Source organism: Physeter macrocephalus, chromosome 18 (genome assembly GCF_002837175.3).
Source record: "Physeter macrocephalus isolate SW-GA chromosome 18, ASM283717v5, whole genome shotgun sequence".
NCBI classification, from domain to species: Eukaryota; Metazoa; Chordata; class Mammalia; order Artiodactyla; family Physeteridae; genus Physeter; species Physeter macrocephalus.
Genome location: NC_041231.1, coordinates 80,151,356 through 80,166,930, shown reverse-complemented (window position 1 = coordinate 80,166,930; position 15,575 = coordinate 80,151,356). Strand labels below are relative to the sequence as shown.

Genomic DNA, 15,575 nt, shown 5'->3' with positions numbered 1-15,575 from the left:
GAGAAGACAGGGACCAAAAAGAGTAAAGAAGGTATCCAAAGCTGGGGGAGGGGTGGTAGTGATGCTATCAGAGCCAAAGTAGGGTGTGAAGGGTGTCCATCTATGGAGGCTCCCCTAGTGCAGCCTATCAGAACTCTAAGGCAGGGTGAGGAAGGCATTCATGCAGAGGCAACATGATACGGTGTGCCAGCACCCAATCACAGTGGTGAGGACATCCAAGCTGATGGGCAGCTTAATGAGAAATATCAGGGGCCAAATGGTGTTGGGGGTAGGGCCAGATTTCCATGCAGAGATGTGGGAAGGTGGAGGCCACCTAGAGTGGGGACTAACAGCCCACACAGGAGAAGAGAGTGTCCATACAAGGGTGGGGTGACAGCAGAAATGGAAGACTGGTTACATCCAGGGGAATTAATCAAATAAGTAAATATATTAAGGATAATGGAAGCCAAGTTTCTCTATGAAAGGGAGTTACAAATATAAAGGGAAAAGGCTTCATCTGATCCTGTGATATTAAACGGGAATGAGAAGTATCATCATGAACTCATGGTTTTCAATACATAGACATTCACATATATATATAAAACACACACACACACCACACACACACACCACACACACAAGCTCTGTTCACTGAAAGGGCCTGAAACCGCAACATTCCAATGGCAATGAGCAAACCTAATGCTGAGATGTTCTAAAAACCATTTTCTACTGAAAGGAACCAGGAATCCTTGGGAAGATAGGCAATTCCAGGGCTAAAACAGGAAAAGTACAAAATAAGCCTGAAACATGGTGTTGTGGCAGAAAGCAAGGAAGTTCTCAAAAAAAGATAAGGTGATGCCAAAGGACACAGAGAAGTGATATCAGAACGGCTCCTACTCATCAAATCAGGACAATCTGAGCATCAAAGTAAATAATGACTGTAATAGAATATACCCCACTGAATAAAGAAACCATAAATAAATGTTAACTTCTTAAATTTTATAACTGAATTGTGATTAAGTAGGAGAAGATCCTGATTTGTAGAAAATACTAAAATATTCAGGAGAAAGGCATAAGTCAGGAAAAAATTCTTTTTACTGTACTTTAAACATTTCTACACCTTAATGTTTAAAAATTAAAAAGGATTTAAACACGTACAAATTTTTATCTTCAAGAGATGTAATAAAGTTCATAAAATCAGAACAGAATGCTATAAAAAAAGAAATGAGAAAATAAGAAGCATTTGGAAATGCATCTTCCAGAATGTCTTTTTTTTTTTTTTTTTTTGCAGAGGTGGAGACAAATCCAAAAACCTTTACAAAAAAAGGTAAAGGAAAGAGACATAAAGAAAATAGGACAGCAAATATGACAAGATGATCAATCCAGACAATCCAACATTCAAATAACAGTTCTGGGGGGAAAAAAAGAGAAAAATAGAGAATAGACAATGAAATAACACAAGAAAATATTCCAAAGCTATATGAAACGTATCTTCAAATAGAAAGAGGTCTGTGAGAGTCCAGTACAATGAACAAGTAAAAAAGTAAGTACTCACATCTAGGTGAAATTTCACAACAAAGATAAACATATCCTAGAAAGCTCTCTGAGAAGAAATAAAGAGTTCCATCTACAAAAGAATGAGAATCATATTAGGCGACTTCTCATTGGCAATACCAGATTCTAGAAGAAGAAAAATAAAAAGGCAAAGCCACTTAAGTACTGAAGGAAAATGAATTCCATACTCAGTCAAATCAACAGACAAGTATAGGTTATAACATTTTCACACAGACAAGGACAAAGAAAATTAACTCCTACATATGCAATTACATGATGTTATCCAGTAAGAACCAAAACAGAGGAGGATATAAAATTCAAGAAATAGTGGAGCCAGGCTTAGAGTGAGAACAGTTCTAAGATAGCAATTGTGCAACAAATCTAAGGAACAAACAGTCTAGATTAAGCAAGAGACAGAAAGTTCTAGGAGGTATTTGGTGGCAAAAAGAAGTGAGAGACAGACTGTGAAATTTTATACTATCCTGAAGAATCTGCAACTCAAAGAGACAATACAGCTAGATAAGGAGTGGAAAAACTAAAGATGATTACAAACTCCTGGAAAGGCAAAGAGCTATACAATGTTGAAAATATAATCATCATATATACAGGCAAAGAGCTATACAATGTTGAAAATGTAATCATCATATATACTACTTGGCTGCACAGTAAAAAATATTTACATGGTCATAATAAAAATAATAACTAGTTTCTGTGTTAACATTGAAAATCAATCTCTAACAAAACAAAAACACTAAATTATAGTTACAGAAGAAAATATAAATGTTAACAAGCCTTCACATTATAGTATAAAGTAAAGATTAGGGAGGTTGATAAAGAGAAGGATAGAGGTACTAATATCTTCACCATACAAAGTGCTAAGTCCAGAAATACTATCTTACTTGCTGAAAAGAAAAATAAGAGTATAACTATATACTCAGAATTTAGAAAGGTAACCAAGAGAGAAATAAAACCATATTGAGATAAATGGAAAACAGATGTGAGATTACAATAAGCTAAATCGTTACCCATCATATCAGAAAGTTAAAAAATGAAAGTATCAAATCAAAAAACAGCTATAGAAACTTGGGAAACTTGTTATTTAGAAATACAAAAGCCAAAAAAATTAAAACTGAAAGATAAGATAGTTCAAAGTTGTTTCCCTCTAAAGAATGGGAATAGAAGTAGAGAACAGTGAGGCAAGGAAATGCTGTTTTTTCATCATAAGTCTTTTAATACTTTTGTACTTTTATAGCATATGCAGATATTATTTGGATAAGATTTTATTTTTTTTAAAAAAAGCACTAAGTATTAAAGTGGCTTGTCCAATATTATTGCAAATATGTTTATAACTCATGATTCTATGTGTTATAATTAAAAAGTTTACTGAGTCGAAGATAATTTATTTCTCCTAAAGAAAACACCATATGGTAAATAAGGTTAAATTCTTGCCCTTTTAAACATTCATAATTAGGCTTGCAATACAATGTTAAATAAGAAAGGTTATAAAATATAGGTATAGTAACAACATATTTTTGTAAAAAAGGAAGAAACAAAAATATGCACAGAAAAATATAAAGAGTTACATTCCAAAATGTTAATGGATGCCTGAAGGGATCTAAGATGCTGTTTGTTATCTCCTTTTCTTTCATCTTTAGTAAAGAATTAAAAGGGGTGGGTAGATTGGGAGTTAGGGATTGACACGTATACACTGCTATATTTAAAATAGATAACCAACAAGGACCTACTGCACAGAGGCAGGGAACTCTGCTTGGTATTCTGTTAATAACCTAAATGAGATAAGTATTTGAAAAAGAACAGATACTGAATCACTTTGCAGTATACCTGAAACTATCACAACACTGTTAATCAACTATACTCCAATATTAAAAAAAAAAAAAAAGAATTAGTCTCAGCCAAAAGAGAGGTTAGGAATTGGCCTCATCCTGATCTCTAGGAAGAGTGTTTTTGTTTATTTAAGGACTCTGGAGTTCTTTAGGCACCTCTGTTTACCTGAGGACTTTACCAAACAAGGTCATTATCTTGGGGGCTTCACACCATGCAGCATCTGTTCTACCTCTGGAAGGGCTAGACACTAAAGGTCAGTCACATGGGCAGTCAACTACATCTTCTCTATAAAACTCTGGACACCAAGACTCAAGTGAGCTTCTCTGGTTGGCAATACTCTGCATGTTGTCATACATCATCACCAGGAGTTAATACTGTTCAAGACTTCAGAGAGAGAGAATGACATCACACCTGGAACCTTCCTGGACTCTGTCTCATGCTTCTCTCCCCTTGGCCAATTTTAATCTGTATCCTTTTACTGTAGTAAACCATACCCAAGAGTATAATAGCTTTCAATGAGTTCTGCAAGCCCTTCCAGCAAATTGTCAAACATAAGGGCAGTCGTGGGAACCCCCCAAATCTGCAGTTGTCAGAAGTGAGGGCATTCTTATAAACAATAACCCACACCTTGGCATTTTTCTACAATAAACATATAATAATTGGGTAAAAATAAGTTACTAAAAACACTGATGCTCACTAGACAGTATGTAACAATTGTATTTACAGAAAAGTTAAAACTGTTTCAATAAAAACTCATTTAATTCATGAGTTTGCTATATAAACTAGCATGCAGGCCATCATTCCAAGAATCAGTACCCTCCATATTGTGCAAACTCAAAAAACTCATTCTTTCATTGAAAATTGGTACATGGCAAAGCAAATTAAACTTTTATATTTCAAACTAAACAAAACTCTTCCACCGTTTAAAACAATTGTGTTTGACTGACTAATTTTCTTCACTTTAAGTGCTTGCTTAAAGTGAAGAAATAAATGTTGACGAAAAACATTTGGGAGGGAAAAAAAAAAAGAAGATAATGTGTACATCCTGAAAAACACTCTAGGATGTATAAGGTATACAGACCCTTGTCTATCACTAATGGCTCTTTCTACCTGACCTACTCTCTATGAAACCAATCATTTAAGATTACACATTTTGTTTGTGGATTATTCATCTTTCATTTCAAATGTGACTACCAACGAAAGTACAATTTAAATTACTTTAGCTACTTAACAGTTTATTTTTATAGTGTGAAGAAAGCAACCCAAATTAATCACATATCCCATTTTAGGATTTATGTGATCTGCAGGGTAATAAAGATTTTAAAATATGGCATGAAAAAAGACTCAAAATAAAAGAACACAAGATAATTTGGACCAACCCTCACAGGAAGACAACTAAAAAAGCTGGACGAAATATAAAAATCACCTTCTCAGACAGACTAAATTACTAAAAATATATGTTATCAGGTGAAACTGAAGTGAGAACTGGAACCCAGAGAAGTAAGTATGATACTGGGTCCACTTTTGCCCTGGAAAGTATCTGCCAATTCTAAAGACATAACAGAGGCTAAGCGGCACTTTCAGCAGCTTTGCCGTTCTAGGATTTGAGAATGGAGTTCAGGAACTATCGAGGGTGGTAACTCTGAGAATCTACATGCACACTTTGGGAAAGGACCCTAAATAACTGCACCCAAGCACCGTAGCCCAGTTTAATGTTATGTGGATGACTCAGAAAACCTCATACCATTCAAGTGGTTCAAGACAAAAGAGAAGTAACCAGAATCCTCTCTGGGAGAAGATAACCTAGACATAAAATTATGTCAAGAAATATTTTTAGTCTACAACATCCAGAGACAAGGAAACATAACCAGGCATGTAAAATGCAAAAACATCATAAATAAGTACCTAGAGAAACAAGAAACAGAAACATTTCAATGAACTCCATATACTGAACTTATCAGACACAGACTTTAAAACAATATTTACCATGTTCAAAGATATAAATTACAGATTGAAAAACTGACACAAAGCTCAGTACTGCAGATAGTGAGAAAACAAACTTGAACCACAGAGGTATTCTAGAACTGAGAAAGACAATAACCAAAAATAGAAACTCAATGGATGAGTTTAAAAGTATATTACATACAGCTTCAGAAAACTAGCTAAAGGGCAGACAGGTAAACATCAACAGAAACTAACCAAAATGCAGTCAAGCGGGACAAAAATATAGATGAGAATGTAACAGACATAGAAGATATACTAAAACAGTCTACCATGTTTAATTGGAGTTCCAGGAGAAAATAAAAACTATCCGAAAAGTTAATAGCTATGAACTCACCAAACTGATAAAAGACATCAATCCATGGAGTCAAGAAGTCTAAGCAATTCCAAATGGAATAAATAAAAAGAAATCTGCAACTCAACATAGTAAAATTGCAAAATATCAAAGAGTAAAAAAAAATGTCTTAACAGAGACAAATTTTTAAAAGGCTACCAAAGAAGCAACACTTAAATGGGCTTCTCAGCAGCAACAGCAGGAGGCAGAAAGCAGCAGTTTTGTATTTTCAAAATGCAGAAAGAAAATAACTGCAAATCATAAGGTCTGTACCAGAGAAAATATCCTTCAAAACAAAAGCAAAAAGATAAGCATGGGCATCATCAGAAAATCTACAAACAACAAATGCTGGAGAGGGTGTGGAGAAAAGGGAACCCTCTTGCACTGTTGATGGGAATGTAAATTGATACAGCCACTATGGAGAACAGTATGGAAGTTCCTTAAAAAACTACAACTGTCATACAGAGGGAGGTAAGTCAGAAAGAGAAAAACAAATATCATATATTAACGTATATATGTGGAATCTAGAAAAATGGTACAGATGAACGGGTTTGCAAGGCAGAAACAGAGACACAGATGTAGAACAAACATATGGACACCAAGTGGGGAAAGTGACGGTGGGTGGTGGTGGTGAGATGCACTGAGAGATTGGGACTGACATGTATACACTAACATGTATAAAACAGACAACTAATAACCTGTTGTATAAAAAATAAAAAAAAAATTAAATTTAAAAAAAAAAGACAAGCAAAAAGCGGAGTTTGCCACACTGAAAGAAACTCTGAAGGTGTTTTCTGAGCACAGCAGGAAAAGGGGAACACATCCAATATCCAGAAAGAGATGCACAAAGGAAAGAAAAGCAAAAGAGTGGTAAATATATAGGTATATAAACACTGAGTAAAATGAGAAAAAATTAACTCAAAATGGATTAAAGACTTAAACTTAAAACTTGAAACCACAAAACTCCTAGAAGAAAACATAGGCAGTAAGTTCCTTGTCATTGGTCCTGGGGATGATTTTTTGGATTTGACATCAAAAGGAAAGGCAACAAAAGGAAAAATAAACAAGTGGAACTACATCAAACTAAAAACCTCTGCACAGAAAGGAACCCATCAACAAAGTGAAAAGACGACTTACAGAATGGGAGAATATATTTGCAAATCATATATCTTATAAGGGGTTAATAAGAACTCATACAACTTAATAGCAAAAGAAAAAAAAGAAAAAAACCAGTCTGATTTAAAAATGGACAGAGAATCAGAATAAACATTTTTCCAGAGAAGCCATACGGATAGTCAACTGGTACATGAAAAGATACTTAACATCACTAATCATCAGGGAAATGAAAATCAAAACTTCCAGCTATAAAATAAATAAGTCCTGGGGATGTAATGTACAGCATGGCAACTATAGTTAATAAAACTATATTGCATACTGCAAAGTTGCTAAGAGAATAAATCTTTTAAAAGTTCTCATCACAAGAAAAAAGAATTTGTAACTATGTATGGTGATGGATTCTAACTAGACCTACTGTGGTGATCATTTCTCAAAACATATAAATATCAAATCATTATGTTGTACACCTGAAACTAATATACTGTTATATGACAGTTATACCCCAACAACAACAACAAAAAAATAAGAAGATGAAAAAGGAGGAGGAGGAAGAGGGAGGGGGAGGATGTGGAAATTTAAAATATTAGAAAGATTAAAATAACAACAGCTATATAAATCAGGAGTTAAAGTATTCTAAGATCCCTGCATGGTACAGAAGGAGAGTAAAGGCAGCAATTAATATTAGATTTTTAAAAGTGAAAAAGGCATGTGGTAATCACTAAAATAATACAGTATAAAAATGCCAGACCCAAACAAACGAACAAACAAACAAACCTGACTTGCAGTTTCAGCTCCAACACGGAAGAAGCTTGGAAACTGTCACTCCCACCCTTACAAGAAGAAAGTTAAACAAATGGAAAATCAGTGACTTTCCTTGGATGCATCAGAGAATTTAGGACACAGGGCAAACCACCACCTCAAGATACGGAGAGACAGGCATATCCAGAGAGTCACAGCTAAGATCTACTAGATCATCTCAAGTAGAAACCACTGGAGTCATAAACTGGTAACAACACTGTACTAGTTTCCCAGGGCTGTCATAACAAACTATCACAAACTAGGTGACTTAAAACAATAAAACTATTTTATTCTCTCATAGTTATAGCTTTGGTGGCCAGAGTACAAAATCAAGGTATCATCAGGGTTGGATCTTTCTAAAGACTGATAAAGAATTGCTCCACACCTCTATCTTGGCTTCTAGGGGCTGCCAGCAACCTCTGGCATTCCTTGGCTTGCATAATTCCAACCTTTGCCTCCATGGCCCTCCCCTTCTGTGTCTCTGTCTCAAACCTCCTTCTCCTTACTCTTCATAAGTACACCAGTCACTGGATTTATGGCCAATCCTAAATCTAGGATATCATCTTAAGATCCTTAGCTACATCTGCAAAGACTCTATTTCCAAAATAACGTCACATTCATACGTACCAGGACTTAGGACTTAGACATAACATTTTGGGGGCAAAAAGTCAATCTACTACAAAAACTGAAAACAAAACCTTTGATGAATTGCTGGAGGATAAGTATGGAATAGCATGAGAGTAGAAAACTTCTGGGGACCACAGTCTCAGGGGAGCCCCGACCCTTTTGTGGGTTTTACTTCCAGGAACCCCACCAGGTTCTCACAGTGAAGAGCCTATAAAGATCTCCTTGTGGTTCTCTCAGAGAGGAAAGGGAAAGTAATTATTGTGAAATAACCAGTACCCAAAACACAGACCTACTCTCCAGGAAAAAGACTTCACCAGGTCCTGATCCCACCTGTGGAAAGGGTATAAGGGCATTTCTCTGATTCCAGTCCCCTCTTACCTGTCTCACATGGAGAGGTGGGGGGTGGGGAAATAAGAAAGACATCACAGTCCCAGGACACAGACCCACCAGTAGTTTGAGATTTAATTGTTAAGATTATAGGATGCTTGCTCTTCCCACCACCTCACAACCATACCCATGGGGCTCCATTATAATAAGTTAATTACCACTGAAAGAGTTACATGATGCAGATTCTATCTGAGAAGGAGTTCTTAGGTAAACCCAAAGACAGCAGGGGAGACAAAAACAAGGACACTAAAGGAATTTGATGCCTCTGGCACCTACAGCTAGAACAAATATTAAAAACAGTACACTCCTAGCCAGATTAATATAAAACCTCATACTAGGGACTTCTCTGGTGGTCCGGTGGTTAAGAATCTGCCTTCCAATGCAGGGGACGCAGGTTCTATCCCTGGTCAGGGAACTAAGACCTCACATGCTGCAGGGTAACAAAGCCCACAGGCTCTAGAGCCCGTGTGCCACAACTAGAGGGCCTGTGTGCCACAACTACTGAGCCCACGCACCACAACTAGAGAGAAGCCCGCATACCACACGGAGATCCCGCATGCTGCAACTAAGACCCAATGCAGCCAAATAAATAAATTAAAAAAAAACAACACCTCACACTAAAGACCTATTGATCTCAGCTCCTTTTACCTAATACATCATGTCCAATTTTCAACAAAAAATTACAAGTCATGCTTTTAGAAGGCAAGAAAAACACAGAGCCAGACTCAAGTGTACATGCATTTTGAAATCAAACAGGGAATTGTAAACAACTATAATATATGTTAAGGGTGATAATGGAAAAAAAACAGATAACATGCAAGAACAGATGTATAAGGTGAGCAGATAGAGACTCTAAGATAAACAATCTACAGGAAATGCTAGAAATCAAAAAACACTGTAACAGAAATAAAGGATGCCATTGGTGGGCTCATCTACCAACTAGACACCACCAAGGACAGATTCAAGAAGCTTGAAGATAGGTCAACAGAAACTTCTCGAACTAAAATACAAAAAATAATAATTTTTGAAAAAACAAAACAGAACATCCAAGAACTGTGGAACAATTTCAGAAGATACAGGGACTCCCCTGGTGGCGCAGTGGATAAGACTCTGCGCTCTCAATGCAGGGGGCCCGGGTTCAATCCCTGGTCAGGGAACTAGATCCTACATGCATGCCACAACTAAGAGTTCACATGCCACAACTAAGGAGACTGTGTGCCACACTAAGGAGCTGGCAAGCCACAACTAAGGATCCCGCAAGTCGCAACTAAGGAGCCCGCCTGCCGCGACTAAGGAGCCCACATGCTGCAACTAAGGAGCCCACATGCTGCAACTAAGACCCAGTGCAACCAGATAAATAAATAGATATTTTTTAAAAAGATATAACATATGCATAATTGGAATATCAGATAAGGAAGAAGGAAGAAAACAAGACAGAAGAAATAAATGAAGTAATAATGGTGGAGAAATTTCCAAAATTAGTAACATATACCAAACCACACATCCAGGAAGCTCAAACACAAAGAATGTGGGAAAGTCTACACCTATGCATACCATATTCAAACCAAAGATAGAGAAAAATCTTGAAAGAAGCCATAGGAAAAAAACACCTTACCAATAGAGGAACAGGGATAAGCATTACAGCAGGCTCCTCTTCAGAAACAATCAAGCAAGAAGGAAATAGAGTAAACTACTTAAAGTATTGACAGAAAAAAACTACCAACTTAAAGTTCTATATTCAGTGAAATTATCCTTCAAAAGTAAAGGATAAAGACTTTCTCATACAAACAAAAAACAAAAATTCATTGCCAACGGACCTGCCATGAAAGAAATGATAACAGAAGTTCTTCAAATAGAAGGAAAATTATACAGGTCAAAAACTCGACCCTATATAAAGAGTGAAGGCAAAGGAGTAAATGAAGATAGAACAAAATCTTTCACTTTTCTTATTCCTAATTGATCGAAAAGATCACTGTTTAAAATATTAATAGTAACAATGTATTGGGTGATTTTTAGCATATAGATAAGTGAATGAATGACAGTAATATCATAAAGGACAAAGGGGGAGTTGGGAATACTCTATGGTACCTGCCTTACACATAAAGTGGGACAGTGTTATTTAAAGGTGAACTTAGATTAGTAATAAATGTATATAGCAAACTCTAGGGCAACTACTAAAAAAAATTTTTAAGTATAAAAAGAGAGGACATAAAATGGAATCATAAAATGTTCAACTGAAACCAGAGAAAACAGAAAAATAGGGAAAAAACAATGAAATCAAAATTGGTTATTTGAAAAGATCAATAAAATTTATAAATCTCTAGGAAGACTGATCAAGAAGGAAAAAAAAAAAAGACCCAGATTACCAATATGAAGAATAAAAAAAGGAATATCACCAGAGACTTCACATTAATTTTAAAAATAATAAGGGAAAACTATAAACAAGATACACATGAAGGGGACTTCCCTGGTGGCGCAGTGGATAAAACTCCACGCTCCCAATGCAGGGGGCCTAGGTTCGATCCCTGGTTAGGGAACTAGATCCCACATGCATGATGCGACTAAGAGTTCACATGCCACAACTAAGGAGCCCATGTGCCACAACTAAGACCTGGTGCAACCAAATAAATAAATATTTTTTTAAAAAAAAGATACACATAAAGAAAACCTCAAAGTTTTGGTAGTTTGATATAATCTGAATAAGTATTTTTAAAATTGAGTTTGTAGTTAAAAAACCTTCCAAAAAAAGAAATCCCAAGGCCCAGATGTTTTCCCTGGCAAAGTCTACCAAACATTTAAAGAAGAAATCTGCCAATTCTACACGGTGAGATACTACTATACACCTATTAGAATGACTAAAATACCACGAAGATGTGAAGCAACTGACACTCTACTATATTGCTAGTGACAAAAAAAAGGTATAGACATTCAGGAAAAGAGTTTGGCAGTTTCACATAAAGTTACTTACACTTACCATATGACTCCTAGCTACACATACTCTGGAGAAGTAAAACTTACGCTGACATAAAAACCTATGCACAAATGTTTACAGCAGCTCTGTTCTTAACTGCCACAAACTAGAAAAATCCAAATGCCCTTCAATGGACAAACGGACTAAAAAAAAAAAAAAAAACTGGTACAGTCATACAATACTACCCATACGAAGTGCCTCTGGTAATGCTGGAAATGCTCCCAAGAAACAGAGAAAAGGCTGAATTGCTTGATAGGTATCAATACCACCGCCTGAGGTCTGCAGCTGCAGTTGACTGCCATTTCAAGATAATTGAATCCAGGGTAAGAACTATTGTTAAATTTAAAAAAAAAAAAGAAAGAAAGAAAAAAATGAAATTTGTGAAGCTGTCACTGCAGCTGTGCCAGCATGGCGAAAACCATGAACTTTTTATTTCATACTGAAAATACAAGTTTTAATTCAGGATTGCTATAAGAAAGTCATACCTAAAGACTCTAATAAGATTCAAGAAAAAAAGCAAAGTCATTACATGACAACTTAAAGCAAGAGGAAGGTGAAGGATCCAAAGCTCGAGAATTTAATGCCAGCAAAGGATGGCTTGTTAATTTTAGAAAGAGGTTTGGCTTTAAAAATGCCAAGATAACAGGAGAAACAGCTTCTGCTGACCAAGAGACAGCAGAAGAGTTCCCAAATGCCATTAAGAAAATAATTTAGGAGAAAGGATATCTGTCTGAAAAGGTTTTTAATGCAAAGGTGACCTATTCTGGGGAAAAAAAAAAGTCACAAAGGACATTTATTAGTGAAAAAAAAAGAGAGAGAGAAGCGACCACCAAGATTTAAGGCAGGAAGGGACAGGCTAACACTACTGTTTTGTGCAAATGCAGTCGGGTTTATGGTCAGGATTGCTCTCATCTATGAAGCTGCTAACTCCCGAGCCTTGACGAAAAAGATGAAACACAAGCTGCCAATCTTTTGGTTATAAAACAAGAAGGCCTAGATAAGAATGCAATCCAGAAAAAGGACTGGGGACTTCCCTGGTGGTGCAGTGGTTAGGAATACGCCTGCCAATGCAGAGAACATGGGTTCAAGCCCTAGTCCGGGAAGATCCCACATGCCGCGGAGCAACTAAGTCCGTGTGCCACAACTACTGAGCCTGCACTCCAGAGCCCGCGAGCCACACCTACTGAAGCCCGCGTGCCTAGAGTCCATGCTCCACAACGAGAGAAGCCACCGCAATGAGAAGCCTGCGCACCGCAATGAAGAGTAGCACCACCCCCCGCTCGCTGCAACTAGAGAAAGCCCACGCAGCAACAAAGAGGAAAGAAAGGAAGGGAGGGAGGAAGCAAGCAAGCAAGCAAGAAATCTTCCCAGTAAAGGACTACTTTTTTTTTTAACATCTTTATTGGAGTATAATTGCTTTACAGTGTTGTGTTAGTTATTAACGTATATACTAACATACGTATATATGCATACGAATATCCCCATATCCCCTCCCCCTCATGCGTCTCCCTCCCACCCTCTTTATCCCACCCCTCTAGGTGGTGGCAAAGCACTGAGCTAGCTGATCTACCTGTGCCAAGCAAGGACTACTTTTTAAAGTTCTTTTGATATTGGACATTGTCCCCTGGCCACCCAGAACCCCATGAGTTCAACAACGAAGGCATCAGTTACCTACTTGTCCCTGAACACAATGGCTCCAATTCAGCCTCTAGATCAGGGGGTCAAAGGACCTTTAAGGCTCATTGCACATAGTACTCTACAGAAAAGATTGTCAATACTTATGGAAGAGGAACTCCATAAAGATATCATGAAAGTCTGTAATGGCACCAATGAAGATGTCATTGTTGTTATTAAAAAAAAAAAAAAAAAAAAAAAAAGCCGTGAAAGCCATCAAGCCCGAAACAATAAATTCCCACTGGAGGAAACTGTGTCCAGTTGTTGTACATGACTTCACAGCATTTACAACAGAGCCAGTCAAGGAAATCATGAAAGAGTATAGATATGGCAAAAAAAGGTGGAGGGTGAAGGGTTTCAAGGTATGGATCTTGGAGAAATTCAAGAGCTAACAGACACCACACCAGAGGAATTAACAGAAGATGACTTGAAGGAGATGAATGCTTCCAAACGAAACAATGAGAAAGACGACATAAAAAGAGCAGTGCCAGAAAACAAACTGACAAATTTGTTTATTGATAATCTGGCAGAAGGGTTCTGATCATTCAAGACTGCTTTTGACTTCTTTTACAAGACGGATCCTTCTATGATACAGGCACTGAAACTAAAGCAAACTGTGGAAGAAGGATTGGTACCTACAGAAACATTTTTAGAAAAATGAAAAAGCAAAAAAAGTCACAAAAAAATTATATTTCCGTAATGTTATACCAAGCATTCCTGCCTCTCCTGCATCCCCTTCCAACTCTTCCGTCTCTGCCACCCAAGACAGCAAGACCAACTGCTCTTCTTCCTCCACCTCCTCACAGCCTACCCAACGTGAAAAGGATAAGGACCTTTATGATTATCCACTTCCACTTAATGAACAGTAAATAATCATCATGCCTTACATTTAATAAACTTACCTGTTGTGTGTGTCTTCATGTGAAAAATCTCGTAACTGTACAGCAAGAAATGTATGAGACGTTTCTGTGTCATCATCATCATCATCACCTAAGTATTCATCATGTAGAACATGGTGTGCAAGACTTGCATTGAAGTAGAGAGCCAGTCCTTGCATAGGCATGGGTGATATTTAATATAAAGTTAATATTGTAGTTTTCTTACTGTTTTATAACTTGGCTTTCAAAGAATTACATTACCATACAGTACACCTATCTCTCTCATAATTGGAGGAACTGTATATTAGCCTATCATCACACGTGTTTTTTTTAAATGTAACAATATTTACATACTGTATTGTGAATATGACTGCAATATTGTATTGCCAAATTATTGCCATAATTTTATAACAATTTATTCACTAGTGTAAAGGCTAGGCTACCATGAAGCAACCATATCAATTATACTAGGCTACCATAAAGCATTAATATTGCTGCTTCTTTATCATCAATGTATGAATCATTATACCTATAAATAAATACGAATTCATTTTTCACATTATCTTTTCATCTTTGATGTCAAGTGTTAGTAATACATATAACATCTACAGTGTTTTGTATCATATGACAATATTGACGTAGCTACTGATAAGACAATTCATCTTGTAAGCCAATGATATAAATTTATATCAATAAATACAGTACAGTACTAATAAATGTATTTTCTCCTCTTTATGATTTTCTTAATAACATTTTCTTTTCCCTAGCTTACTTTATTATAAAAATGCAGTATGTAGTACATATAACATACAAAATATGTGAAAATAAACTTTATGTTATTTGTAGAGCTCCCAGTCAACAGCAAGCTATTAGTAAAGTTTGGGGGGAGTCAAGTTATATGCAGATTTTCAACTTTGCAGGCGGTCGGTGCCCCTAACCCCCGCACTGTTCAAGAGTCAACTGTATATGTGAAATATGAACCAAATCTGTAAAATATATTTATTTTTTAAGACCTAAAACACATCAAAATAACTGTTCACTCTGTAGAAGTTTATGGATCATTTTTGTCATTCTTTATCCTCCCTGTATTTTCTAAACTTCCTAAAATGAACAGTTTTATAATCGGAAAGATGTCACTAATGTTAGTATCCCATAGTGGACTGTATATATAGAATGTTACTGTGGCAGAACCCCAAATATGCAAAACAGTGTTCCTTATTGTAATGTTACTCTTTCCCAGTGAGGGTTTCATTCCAAGGTGTTACAGGAGGGTATCTGATGTTTTGTCCCACAATATACACCAAAACATTTCACCTAGTTGTAGAGTCAGTTAGAGCCATGTGGGATATGTTTCAACCATAAGGGAATCATTAAAACTCATAAATCCCATCCGCCCTACTCTCTGATAGAA

The 15,575-nt window shown here is 36.5% G+C and overlaps 1 protein-coding gene across 3 annotated transcripts in view; it reads right to left on the bottom strand.

The window, feature by feature from the left end:
• The window catches only part of CD2AP (CD2 associated protein), a 110,062-nt gene that overhangs the window by 82,450 nt on the left and 12,037 nt on the right, over positions 1-15,575 (bottom strand). For 2 of the 3 annotated variants that reach the window (XM_007127385.4, XM_028478510.2), the window contains exon 1: positions 14,189-14,285. The exons of the other annotated variant lie outside the window; for it this stretch is intronic. In XM_007127385.4, coding sequence (XP_007127447.3) covers positions 14,189-14,273 — 85 coding nt within the window. In that variant the 5' untranslated portion in view covers positions 14,274-14,285. Of the gene's footprint in view, positions 1-14,188; positions 14,286-15,575 lie in introns of those variants that run through there. 3 annotated transcript variants of the gene reach the window in all.